This window comes from Dicentrarchus labrax, unplaced genomic scaffold (assembly GCF_905237075.1).
Source record: "Dicentrarchus labrax unplaced genomic scaffold, dlabrax2021, whole genome shotgun sequence".
Lineage (NCBI taxonomy): Eukaryota > Metazoa > Chordata > Actinopteri > Moronidae > Dicentrarchus > Dicentrarchus labrax.
This window is the reverse complement of record NW_026136711.1, coordinates 2765831-2779425: the sequence shown is the minus strand read 5'-3', so window position 1 is coordinate 2779425 and position 13595 is coordinate 2765831. Positions and strand designations below refer to the sequence as shown.

Here is a 13595-nt window from a genome sequence, read left to right as displayed (position 1 = left end):
TATTTGACCATTGTTTTCAATTCAACATTAATTTATTTCTGTATTAATTTATGTCCTGAGAATTTCCTTCCCAATATATTATATTTTATTTCTGTATTTATTGATTTACACAATAATGTATATGTGCTATTGCAGATGAGCTGCACTCTTTAAGAATCTGTGTACCAGAGTACTTTTTTTAAAAGTATTTTTGGGGGGTTTTATTGCCTTTGTGATAGCGACAGCTGGAGAGAGACAGGAAAGGGGGGCAGAGAGAGGGGATGACACGCAGCAAAGGGCCGCAGGTTGGATTCGAACCCTGGGCCGCTGCTGCAAGGACTCAGTACATGGGTCGCCAGATCTACCCACTGAGCTAACCGGGTGCCCCACACACACATTTTCAAACTAATTACAGAGTGTGAGCGCGGCACATCTACAGTCAGGTTCTATGAAGACATACCGTCAATGTTCATCTGCATCATGACCACAGGCTCCATGGTCTGGTGGGTGATCCGGATCATTCGGGGTCCTCCCTGTCCTTGTTGATGAGTGGTCCCATTTGACTGAAGAGACGGAGCCTGGCCTGACACCTGCTGATCTGACTGACCAGCACCAGCAGAGGGTTGGCGTTGCCCTTCAGCTGCCTGTCTCCCATTAGAGGTCATGGTCACTGTTGTCCCCAAGTTTATCTAGAGAAGAAAGACATGTTTACTTTACCCATACCATTTGTCCCTTCCCAACCGATTCAGATACCTCAACTTTGCATATCGGCCAATACGGAGTAAATGTCAAAAGAGACAATGCTGGAAAGAAGCAGGGCGCACAGCTATGTGTACTTGCTGCGACCTAATACCACATTTTAGGGAGTATCGGAGGAATTTCTGATACTGGTATCGGTATCAGTATGACTCTAGTTCACTTTGAGGTCAACTCATGTAAATAACATTGTGATGTTAAGTTTAAAATTGAGCTATGAGGTCCAAACTCTGGCCACCACATCAATCTGAGGTAAGTTGCTCTGAGCATACTGACATGCAAATACTGTGTAGTTTTGCATAGTTTTGTCACAGTTAGACAGTTCTGCCAGGATATGATACACAGTAAATAAAGACAGTAATTATAATAATATATAATATATATAATTATATATATTATTATCATAATAATAATTATTATAATGATTGTTTTTATCATCACTATAAGAATTCTTATTATCATCATTATTGTTGTTGTTATATATAATAATAACAATTATTATTTTTATTAGATGTGTTTAACACTACCTGTAAGTGTGAAACATAAATTATGTACAAAAAAGCAATACATTTAACAGTGGTGATCAAACCTTTTGAGAATGACACAAATATGAATTACTGCATATACTCCAGAATGTTATGAAGAGTGATCAGATGAATTGCAATAAATTACCAATTGCAAAGTCCCTCTTTGCCATGAAAATTAACTTAATCCCCAAAAAAACATTTCCACTGCATTTCATCCCTGCCACAAAAGGACCAGCTGACATCATATCAGTGATGGTAAATGGTAAATGGTAAATGGACCTGTACTTGTATAGCACCTTTCTAGTCTTCCGACCACTCAAAGTGCTTTTACACTACATGCCACATTCACCCTTTCACACACATTCACTCAGTGATGGCAAAGTCCATCGAACAGAAACTAACAATCATACACACTCCACTCACACACCGATGCATGGCATCGGGAGCAATTTGGGGTTCAGTATCTTGCTCAAGGATACTTCGACATGTGGCACCAGGAGCCGGGGATCAAACACACAACCTTCCGATTAAGGAACGACCCGCTCTGCCTCTGAGCCAGATGCACTTTAATTGCATCTCAGTTGTTTAATTTAAAAATGTGGTGGCATGCAGAGCCCAAATCAGGAAAATGATCCAGATGTAAATACCTGGAAATAAAAGCTGTTGATCTCTTGTCTGATGTTCATCTTTTGAGTCTACAGCAAAATGAAAGAATTGGCCTCACTGTTCCAATACTTTTGGAGGGGAATGTATACACAGTATAAAAACTTAAAAAAGTAATCTGATCTAATATTCACAGGAAAGAGTCTCTGTCTACTCTCTCATTTTACACAAACTTCCTGCATTTATTGTGTTCCCTATTTGGGTTCATTGTACAGTTTATCAGTTGTTATGCATTGAATATAATATGAAATATCCATAAAATATGTCACTTAGTCAGGGGTTGTCAGTTTACTCACTGAAGGGGTCCCTTAAGGAAAAGTGAAACAGGTTGGTAAACACTAACAGCAGGGCTTTAGCTGCTGCCTAGTTGAAAACCAGGCAGATGTTTCTGAACATCAGGAAAACACATCAAGCAACACCCACAAACTATACACAATTAACTGAGCATAAAAAAGATATATTACGTAAGATGAGCCGTCATTAACGACCAAAAAAAGATATTGTCTGTATGTGTGGTGGAGTGCTTTTGCTACCTGAGTTTAAGTTATTTTGTAATGACTGTATCTGACAGAAATCATTATTCCATACAGGAGACCAGAGTGATGTCAACCTACTGGAATGGGCATGTGTGGTAGACCAGTCTGCAGCAGGACCGGGTGGGTGTAGTGGGCCATGGGGCGAACCACATACAGGTGACGTGGAGGAGAGGTCGCCAGGTTACAACGCAGGTCACCGAGGACAACTAAGGTGTTGCCAAGGAGACGCAGGGCATCTCCGACCAGGTTGAGAACGCGCTGATCCTCCTCTCTTTCCTGGGTCTGTGAATGAAGACAGACTCTGTTAGCTTTGGATAATTATGACAAGAAAAGCTACTGCTTTGTTCGCACCTGTCAAATGTTTTATATGTTTCAGAACACTGGACATACTCAGGATTTATATACTCTTAGAATCTTACGAGTATTGGGTCTAAAACTTTGTTTGTTCTGAGGGTGAAAGGTAATGGAGTCATATAAATCTGAAGTGTTCATCTCCTAGGAAGGATAAATGTGCTCAGTATATTTCATGTGTTTAAGTGAACATTTTAGAATGATTGTCTAGGTCAAGATTTCACCACAATGACTGACCCTTCCTTAGTCCGGCCCCTTTTTGCTCTGTGCTCCAATAACAGTTGAGCAAGCCTTGGTCAGAACCTTTGTCATCTTCCTTTCCTGTACTTAGAAATGCTATGTGCTAGGCTAATCTATGTCAAAAAGACTTTGAAGATAGTTAAAAGATAAAAGAGACATGTATAGTCACAGCTTAAGTTAGCTAGTTAAAGTTAGCAAAAGGCTACCTAACTAGCAAGCTAATCTACATTAATTGTTAGCTAGGCAGGAACATCTGATAGCTGATGTTAGCAAAATAGCTGACGACTGATGTAGATTATTTAGCTAGCTAGTTAGTTGGAATTTTTCTAACATTAGGTAGCTTAAAAGTACGGAAGCGTATTGCATTCACTTGAAAAAAAAAATTAAAAATGAGTAATTTTTTCTGTTTTTCGGACACATTTTTTTCCTGAATTATAGAGATACTTCGAACTCCCGCGAAGAACCTCCAACCTGCAGTGACTCCCATGGACCTATGGAGACTCCTGCCCGCACATATATGCCCCATCTTCAACTATCTACTGTACCGGGTCAATTTTGCTATGTATATATTTCTATGTCTAGCAGATCTGAATGGGCTTTCCTTCTGAACAACCGCAAAGTCCTAAGGTGCCTGCATAGAGTCGACAAACTAAAGATAATACCATCTATATGACTTAAAGACAGGACTATCTCCCAGTGTCTTAAACCCAGATCAAAGTAAAACTTGATTGAACTAAACAAGCCAGTTATGTTTGTTTCCGTTTAATCAAGCTCTCCATAAAGGAATGAATGCATCTATTGTTTCAAATGCTCTCTAAACTCAGAAAAAAAATTTGTCCGAAAAATAGGGGGGGAAAAAATTATTCCGAAAATCAGAAAAAAATTACTCCGAAAAACCAACCATAAAAATAAATTACTCAGAAAAATACAAATAATTACTCCGAAAAACAAACCAAAAAATAAAATTTCAAGTGAATGCAATACACAGTACAGTCTAAGTACAGGAAAAGAAAAAGCTGCTTTAAAAGGGTGGGGACTTAGGTAGGGTCAATTAGGCATCATCCCCTGAGGACACTGCTTTCTAGTAATATTAGTAGAGAGAATTATATAAATGTGTTCAATAAATATTAACTTTCATTTAATAAAACAGTAATAGTGCTAATACAGAACTGAAGAAGTTCACGTTACACATGAAATGAATAACACATCAGTCACTCGGTTATGTCATTGTCTTTGAAAGAGCTTCTGATGGGGACTACTGTAGTACTGATATATGTTCTCTGCCTCTAGCAACTGCACTTCCTCCTTACATTGTTGTTGTAGTCTGCTGAGGTGGCTGCTCCGAGAATGGAGTGGGTCCTCTCTATGAAGGGACGTAACCTCTCCTCCACCCTCCTGACCTCAGACAGAACCTCCACAAACTCTGCTGGACTTGGGTGACTGAGGACAAACGGAGGACAGGAGGAGTCAGCACAACAAAGGCCCTTCTAAATAACACTGTGTTGTTTGGTGATACTGGTGACCTGTCACACTTATGATTAAAAGAAGATGTAATGATGCCTGGACCCACTGCAACCTGGCAGTCTGATTTTGGTGGAAAATAACATTGTTTGTTACAGTATTTTGGAACCTGATGTTGGGAAGCAAACAATATGCAGATGTTTTTGGATTTGGTGAAGGTGAATACGTAAACACAGACATAACAAATTACTATTATTGTGCATAAACTTAATGTAAAATAAAATGTTTTGAAGAAATACTTGTTAGGATACCCCCCAAACACTGGACCTTTAGCATACATGCATTTTATATGGAGTGGTTTACTAAACTGAACTATACTGTCTAAAATGTGGTATCGGGTATCTGCGAGTATGTGTGCACTGATCTGATACCACATACATCAATCAGCTCCGAAAGCCATTCCTTTTACCCAAGAGTCATGACCAGCAAAAGTTTTAGGCAGGTGTGAAAAAATGCTGTAAACTAAGAATGCTTTCAAAAATATAAATAATAATTGTTTATTTTTATCAATTTACAAAATATAAAGTGAGCGAACAAAAGAAAAATCTGTATCAAATCAATATTTGGTGTTACTACCCTTTGCCTTCAAACCAGCATCAATTCTTATAGGTTCACTTGCACAAAGTCAGGGATTTTGTAGGATTGATCAACCAATTATACCAAACGGGTGCTAATGATCATCAATTTCACATGTAGGTTTAAACACAGTCATTAACTGAAACAGCTGTGTAGGAGGCTTAAAACTGGATGAGGAACAACCAAACTGCTACCAAGGTGAGGTTGAGACAGTTTAATGTCACAGGTCATACACTATGGCAAGGCTGACCACAGCAACAAGACACAAGGTAGTTATACTGCATCAGCAAGGTCTCTCCCAGACAAAGATTTCAAAGCAGACTGGGGTTTCAAGATGTGCTGTTCAAGCTCTTTTGTAGAAGCACAAAGAAACGAGCAACGTTAAGTATTGTAGATGCAGTGGTCGGCCAAGGAAACTAAGTGCAGCAGATGAAAAACACATCAAGCTAATTTTCCTTCGAAATCGAAAGATGTCCAGCAGTGCCATCAGCTCTGAACTGGCAGAAACCAGTGGGACCCAGGTACACCCATCTACTGTCCGGAGAAGTCTGGCCAGAAGTGGTCTTCATGGAAGAGTTACAGCCAAAAAGCCATACCTCCAACATGGAAACAAGGCCAAGCGACTCAACTGTGCACGAAAACATTGGAACTGGGTTGCAGAAAAATGGCAACAGGTGATCTGGACTGATGAGTCAGAATTTGAAATATTTGGCTGTAGCAGAAGACGCTGGCGAGCGGTACAATAATGAGTACCTGCAGGCAACAGTGAAGCACGGTGGAGGTTACTTGCAAGTTTGGGACTGCATTTCTGCAAATGGAGTTGGAGATTTGGTCAGGATTAATGGTATCCTCAATGCTGAGAAATACAGGCAGATACTTATCATGCAATACCATCAGGGAGGCGTATGATTGGCCCAGATTTATTCTGCAGCAGGACAACGACGTACAGTCAATGTCATTAAGTCTGAGTCTGTCTGGGATTACATGAAGAGCCAGAAGGATTTGAGGAAGCCTACATCAACATCTGTGGTTTGTTCTCCAAGATGTTTGGATCAACCTACCAGCTGAGTTCCTTCAACACTTACATTTTTTATAGTTTTCTTGCTTTACAGAATTTTTTCACACCTGCCTAAAACTTTTGCACAGTACGGTGTGTGTGTATGTATGTATATAGGATAAGATAAGATAAGATAACATAAGATATTCCTTTATTTATCCCCTTTAGGAGAAATTCAGTTGACACAGCAGCAATAGGGCAAAGTAGTGCAAAAACAGAGAACAAAGAATATCACAATAAAAATATTACTAATATTATTAATATTAGAAGATATGAAACTATAAATTAAAGTATATATACACTATGCATTGTTCAAGTAGGACATGGAGTGCAAAATATAAGCAGAAAATTGAACTTGACTAAAACTAAACTAAAACTACTAAACTACTAAAGTGGAAATTAAATATAAATAGTGCAAAAGGCTTGTGCGTTGTAGGTAAGAGTTTTAAAGCAGTCTTTGTCTGCAGGTCTGAGCTCAGTGTAGAGAGGATGAGAAGGGTTGTCCATGATGGCTTTCAGCTTCCCTCTCATCCTCTTTTCAGTCACAGCCTCCACACTGTCCAGTTCCATCCCCATCACCGAGCTGGCCTTCCTCACCAGCTTGCTAAGCTTGCTGGCATACATATATATATACACATATATAGCTCATGTTGTATTTGAACAAACTCCTCCTAGGGAATTGATCGGATCGACTCCACATTTGGACACAGCCATCTAAAAGACATTCACGATTAAAAGTTGTGCTATTTACGACATTCCATCGAATGGCGTGCCCGTGGTGTGGAACTTCAATGACTCGCCATGAAACTTCAACATACATGATCCGGTGTCAACAAAACTTCACATGTTCTATAAGAGTTCCGCCCTGAACACGTGATAATATTCAGTAATAGTGAGAGCGCCACCTAGTGGTGAAAGGAAATGTCATTTTTTATACTTCCATGTTCTACTCCTAGCAGGATGATCAATTCAGATCCAGCTGAAATTTAGTCAGGAAATGCAAAACATGTTGTTGATGATATTTCATATTTGAGTTTTTGTCAAACGGCGTGTCCATGACGTGGCGTCACATTTTGATGTATCGCAGAACACACAAAGTTGCTATAACTTGAGTGTACATTGTCCAATCGGCTCCAAACTTCACTTGTCTGATAAGAGTCCTGCCCTGAATACATCTATGTGATTATATTCAATAATAGTGATAGCGCCACCTAGTGGTGAAAGGAAATGTCATTTTTATACTTTTATGTATATCTTCCAGCAGATTGACCAGATCCATCTGAAATTCAGTCAGAAGTTCCTTAGGACGATGACGATGAAATCTTATGAATCTTAAGAATTTTTGAAGAACCCCGTTGCCATGGCGATGCAGCGAAAATCAACTTTTGTGTTAAGCTTGTATAGCTTAGCCACGCCCCCCAGAATCAGCCATGATACGTATGACCGACACGTACGAAAATTGGTATGCATGCGTATCATGATGGGATAAGCAAAAAAGCCTATTGGAACCATAACCCAAACCCAACAGGAAGTCTTACATTTTTAATTTTGCGGCCATTTTCGCCGATTTATCGTGTTGTATTTGAACAAACTCCTCCTAGGGAATTTATCAGATCAATCAAAATTGGTCAGTACAATCAAAACAAACTGCAGATAAAAAGTTCTGCTATTTGTGACTGTACGTCAAACAGCATGCCCATGGCGTTCAAATTTCGCCAATTTGCCATACAACAGATAGTACTAAACTTCAGTGTACAATGTATCCACTAAACTTCATATATTCTGTAACAGTCCCACCCTGAACACGTCTTCTTAACTTCAGTGTACATGGTCCAATCTCAATGAAACTTCACGTTTGATAAGAGTCCCGCCCTGAACACGTCTACATGACAATATTCAGATATAGTGATAGCGCCACCTACTGGCAGCAGGAAGTAAGTGCTGCGTTGCGATTTTGATCTGATTTACGTGGAATTTTCATGTTGTGGTCTGCACGTGACGCAGACGCAACACACCCTGAGTTGCTTGGAGTGCGAGGGCCCGTTCATCGCTGCTTGCAGCTTTAATTATTATTATTACAACAGTATTATTACTATAGTCACTGCTCATTGTCCCCCATCATTGTTGTTGTTGTCGTCGTCGTCATCTTCTTCATGTTCATCATCACCATCAGTCACAACTATTAGTGTAGTTGTTGCTACTGTTGTTGCTGTGCGACTTTGTCTCTGTCCTTCTGTCGTTACCTCTTCCCCCAACTCTCACCTAAACTGGTCGAGGCAGATGACCACCCACCTAGAGCCGGGGTCTGTCCGACGTTTCGGCCTCTTAAAAGGAAGTTTTTCCTTGCCGCGGTCGCCATGTGTTTGTTCATGGTGGGAACTGTTGGGTCTCTTTAAATAATGTTATAAGGAGTTCGGTCAAGACCTGCTCTATTTGAAAAGTTTCCTGAGATAACTTCTGTTTTGAATTGGCGCTATACAAATAAAATTTAATTGAATTGAAAATTTAATTATTATCCATACAAAGATCACATGTTAATACCAGGGGCTAATGGGGACATTCAGTCAACCTAGTACTTACTTGGGCCCGGTGTTGGCTGGTCCCTCGGTCTGGGTGGAGGTGGAGGATGATGGAGCAGGGGGAGAGCTGGTGTCCATGGGTTGTGATGGCCCTCTAACAGAGGAGGTCGATGGCGGCGGGGAAGAAGAGGCCTGAGGTACCTCTGGCTGTGAATGGGAGCTACTGTCACTGGACACTCCCTACAACACATGAACATAGTGCATACAAACACACGTGCACACTCAGTACTCCATCCTGTCCTGGTGATTCATTGAAGTGAAAATAGACAGTATAAGCATCAATCTAATGAGCCTGTTAACTCCTGGGCTGAAGATCTCATAATAGCCCTTTATTGTAAACATTTTAGAGCTGCATCGATTAGTTGATTAACTGTTTGTTACTGAATTCATCTGCAACTTTTTTGATACATTTTTTTGTTTCTAAGAAGAAAATTCTGAATTTTTAGATTTTAGCTTCTCAAATGTGAATATTTCCAGGATTCTTTAGTCCTTTGGGTTGTGGACAAAACAAGACATATGAGGAGTCACCTTGGGCTTTGGGAAACAACGATCAACATTTATCACCATATTATGACATTTTACAGACCAAACAACTAATCAAATGATCGAGAAAATGACAGACAGATTAATTGATAATGAAAATAGACATTATTTGCAGCCTAGATATATTGACTTTTTCTTGTAAAATACTGACGTTTTTCAAGGTTTTTTTCCCTCACAGTAATCCTAATCCCTCATTATGAGTATTATATTATCCAACTTTAGCTTGGCTGTGACTCCATGGCAAAGCATGCTGGGAACAAAACCAAGACCACATACATAAATGAAAAGAACAAGAAAAACCTGGGAGTAACCAAATCCCAAATATTAATTAGAAATAATTACATTAATTAATTAATGTAATTTAATTGGCAGCCTAACGTATTCGGAAAATGATCTATGTAGTGGCAGTGCTATCAGGCTGTAAATAAAAGCCTCGGTATCAAACGCAGTACTGTACCTCCAGCCTGTGGATCAGAGAGCAAACATCTCTGAGCAGGTTCTCAGCCAGCTGCAGCCTCATCCTGGGCTCACTCTGCAACGACTGGTCCAAGTTGATCTGCACATCCACCGAGCCATTGCTCTATACACACAAACACCTGTCAGCTTTATAGCAGGGTCTCTGCTAAAAAAAAATTGTTTTTAAAGACCATTATTAATGCAATTTAAGGCCAAATTCACATCCATACTGGAAAAAAATATGAAGGACATGAAGATGAAGCCTTAAAGCTGCAGTAGGTAATTTTTATAAGAAAAACATTTTGTTACTAAAATAGCCTGATGAAAAAATGGTGAATAATGAGCCTACCCCGGAGCTGGTGCTGACTCTGGCAGTCCTTCCAGCTTCACCAACTCCAGCCATCATCTGCTGAACGGACATCTACAAAACAAATCCCAGCTGTCACAAACCATGAAGCTGTTTTGGCTTGTGTGCAGCAAGCTCGTACCAACCTGTATCTGCTGAGGGTCCATGATGTTGACGGGCAAGTTGAAGGTCCCCAGCATCACGTAGCTGTTGCCGTTGCGGTCGTGTGGTGAACCCTGGGAGGAGGTGGAGGCATGGCTGCTGCTGCTCCCGCCCTCTACCCCCCCTATGGAAACACCTGCACCTCCAGAACCAGACATGGTGCCCTGAGGGGGGGCCCGCTCCACCAGGTGAATTACCTTTCCATCTACATCTGAGGGAGAAACAAAGGGATGAACTTCATTACATACCGTACAAACATTGTCCTTTTCAAGTGTTTTCAATTTGCTGCTATTTTTCATTTTGTACTAAACAAACCATCTCTGGTTATTTTTATTTAGGTTATCTGGTAACTTATATAATATTAATGTGTCATCACTTTTGATATTTCATAGACTCAACTACTGGAGCATATTGCTGCCGCCATGACAAAAATGTATAAGCTTGTATAAGTGAAATTTTCCTTATACCAAGAACACTTTCACATTATTGTGATAATGAGTTAAAGATGCAGTAGGTAACTTTTGAAAAAAGAAGAAACTTTTGTCATATTTGCTGAAACTTTCACTATATCTTGACAGTAGAACATGAAACAGATAATCACGTTCCTCTGGCTCTTTCTAGTGCTCCTAATGGTATTTGCAAGAATCCACCAGGCCTGAACAAAAACAACCAATCAGAGCTGCAAAAGATATAAAGACACTTTAGGTTTGAAGCTTGAGAATTCATTCAGAGACATTGTAGAGTCTCATTCCCAGCATCGGTATTTGACGACCTGGGAATGAGACTCAACAATCAACTTTTTTAGTTTGCTCTGATTGGTTGTTTAAGCCACAGCCGTCGCATGCTAATCAATTGACTAATGAATTTAAAAAAGATCTATAATAATAACCAGTTACTATTAGTTGGAGCACTTGGTATTTTAAAGTCCTGCTCAGCTGGTTATATTTCCACCGGATAGTTAACTGCACCAAAGCGTCATCAGTGCTTTAAGTAATTGCAATGCAAACATTGCAATTATATGACAGGGTAGAGTATAAAGCAGTACTTTGGCAACAGCGAATGACCACAGCGAATGACAACAGCAACATCTCCGTGCTGTGCTGAAGTTGAAACAGTTGCCATGATGATTACTAGAGGAGTATTACTACAGAGTGGCACACAGTATCCCTGATAATAATATAACTGTCATGGTCATTTGTCTACATCTGATTTTGATGTTTTGATTGCAATAACATTATATTATAAAGTATGAATAAATATGACAAAGGATATTTTATAAAAATGACCTACTGCAGCTCTAAATGCTAAGCGTAGAAATACAAATATAATTTGTCGGCACTGTGGGCAGGGGTGAAAGATCGCCTTCTCTATCCTTTGCAGGTTATAAAAACAAATTTGTTGTTGTTGTTGTTGTTGTCCAAATCATGCTGCTCCACTATTTATATTTATACAGTACAAGGACACTGTATGTGCTTGTTAGTGTGTCTGTGTATCCTGTAGGTGAACAGATCTCATTGACTCACTGTACTCAGTCAGCGTTCTGTCATCCTGCAGCACTCTGCCCTGGTAGATGAGCCTCTGCTTGTCCACTGGGATCTCCACTGATGCTGCTATATGCTCCTTGAACTGCTTCACTGTCAGCTGGGAGAACAAACACAATACAGTCCCTGTCAGTGGAACAGGGGGGGGAGAGGAGTCTAAATGGAGCAGTGTTTAAGTCAATCTAAGAGCATTACCTCGCCTCTGACTTTGTAGCTCCTGCTCTGGGAGTCCAGAGTCTTCACAGTGACTTCAATCATGGCGCTGGACTCCATATCAGAGAATGTCTGAAATAATAATAAAGTTAGATCTGTAAATAGCGTTAGCCTGCTAACGTTAACGTGTGCATTGGGATTATCTTTAAAAGGGGGGATGTGGGGGAAGAGGACATAAGAGGGTAAGGTGTATCCGCTATTAAATAATAAATGTGGATAATAAATCAGGCAGCACCTGGTTCCACACAGCTCCAGAGCCTTGATGTTATTAGCCAGCTAACAGCTAACGGTGCTAACTAGATAATCTCCCCTGGGGAGATCGTTGTCCGCGTTCAGCGAAAACCCGCTCAGAGGTGTTGCTTTGGGTTTAAAGTCTGCCAGAATATAGCACAGCCTGTGGAACTGTATTCCTTCCCAAACTCTTGATCTGGAGCGAGCGGGTGCATTCAGTTTGATCCGTTAGCTAACTAGCTTAATTTCCCCCAATAGAACACGGCTCTGAAATGCAACGTCAAAGGACCCAAATGACGTAAAGAGGAGCGTCTGTTTCTTGCCTGAGCGCTTCTGTGTTCTGATAGCTGTCACTTTGGCTGTGTATAACGTACGTTAGTTCATTTTAAGAAGACAGTAATTATTTCTACTGTCATCTCAGTATTATTATTATTATTTATTATTATTATTGATTGATTGATTTTTATTGTTGTTAGCGGAGACACAGCGATAGAACTCTATCTATGTTCTCTATGGCTCTGATATTATGATTATCATTATTAATAATAATAGTTTTAGTAGTAGTGGTGGTTGGGGTATCGGTTATTCTATCTGTCTAATGGTACAACCTGTAGTACTGAAGGTTTTTGGGTTGTTTTTTGTTTGGACAATATATCATGCCCCATCAGTGTCCAAAAGTCCAGGTTTTCAGTATAAAATAGTGATGACAAAAATACATTAAACACAAATTAAACCCACATAACACAAGAGGTTAATTTATAAGAATATATAATGAAGTATAATATTACAGAGTTTACATAAGTTAATAGTTTTGGTTATTCAAAGTGTTTGAAGATATATGTTAAGATATAATATGTTTGTTTAAAGCTGCAGTAGGTCATTTTTATAAAAGGAACCTTTTGCCATATTAATTACATTTTCACTGTGTTCTGACATACATAAGAAGTACATAAGACAAATGCCATTATCGCTTTAACGATGATAGGCATTTGTAAGAATCCACCAGATGTGGATGAAATATCCAATCAGAGGTGGATTCTTGCAAATCCCATTAGGAGCACTATAGGAGGAGCCAGAGGAACCTGATTGTTTTACAGAGTATCTGTCTCATGTGCTAATGGCAGGATATAGTGAAAGTTGCAGCAAATATGACGAATATTTTGAACAATAATGACCAAAAAGTTATTGTAATTAAAGTTACATACTGTAGCTTTAATTATAACTAAACATTGTTTCTAGAGCATCAACAAGTCACTATGTAAACTCAATATCTCACTGGAAACCAATCTAAAATGTTGGCGGCGCTGATTCCTCTCAA

The 13595-nt window shown here is 39.6% G+C and overlaps 1 protein-coding gene across 2 annotated transcripts in view; it reads right to left on the bottom strand.

The window, feature by feature from the left end:
- The window catches only part of bag6l (BCL2 associated athanogene 6, like), a 31211-nt gene extending 18625 nt beyond the window's left edge, over positions 1-12586 (bottom strand). The window contains exons 1-10 of one of the 2 annotated variants that reach the window (XM_051415248.1): positions 12282-12586; positions 12029-12118; positions 11816-11933; positions 10277-10503; positions 10134-10205; positions 9786-9908; positions 8787-8932; positions 4363-4492; positions 2540-2743; positions 440-668 (exon numbers count right to left, since the gene is read on the bottom strand). In XM_051415248.1, the coding sequence (XP_051271208.1) occupies positions 440-668; positions 2540-2743; positions 4363-4492; positions 8787-8932; positions 9786-9908; positions 10134-10205; positions 10277-10503; positions 11816-11933; positions 12029-12106 (1327 nt within the window). In that variant the 5' untranslated portion in view covers positions 12107-12118; positions 12282-12586. Of the gene's footprint in view, positions 1-439; positions 669-2539; positions 2744-4362; positions 4493-8786; positions 8966-9785; positions 9909-10133; positions 10206-10276; positions 10504-11815; positions 11934-12028; positions 12119-12281 lie in introns of both variants that reach the window. The other variant, XM_051415246.1, reaches the window with a different exon arrangement.
- Positions 12587-13595: the final 1009 nt, after the last annotated feature.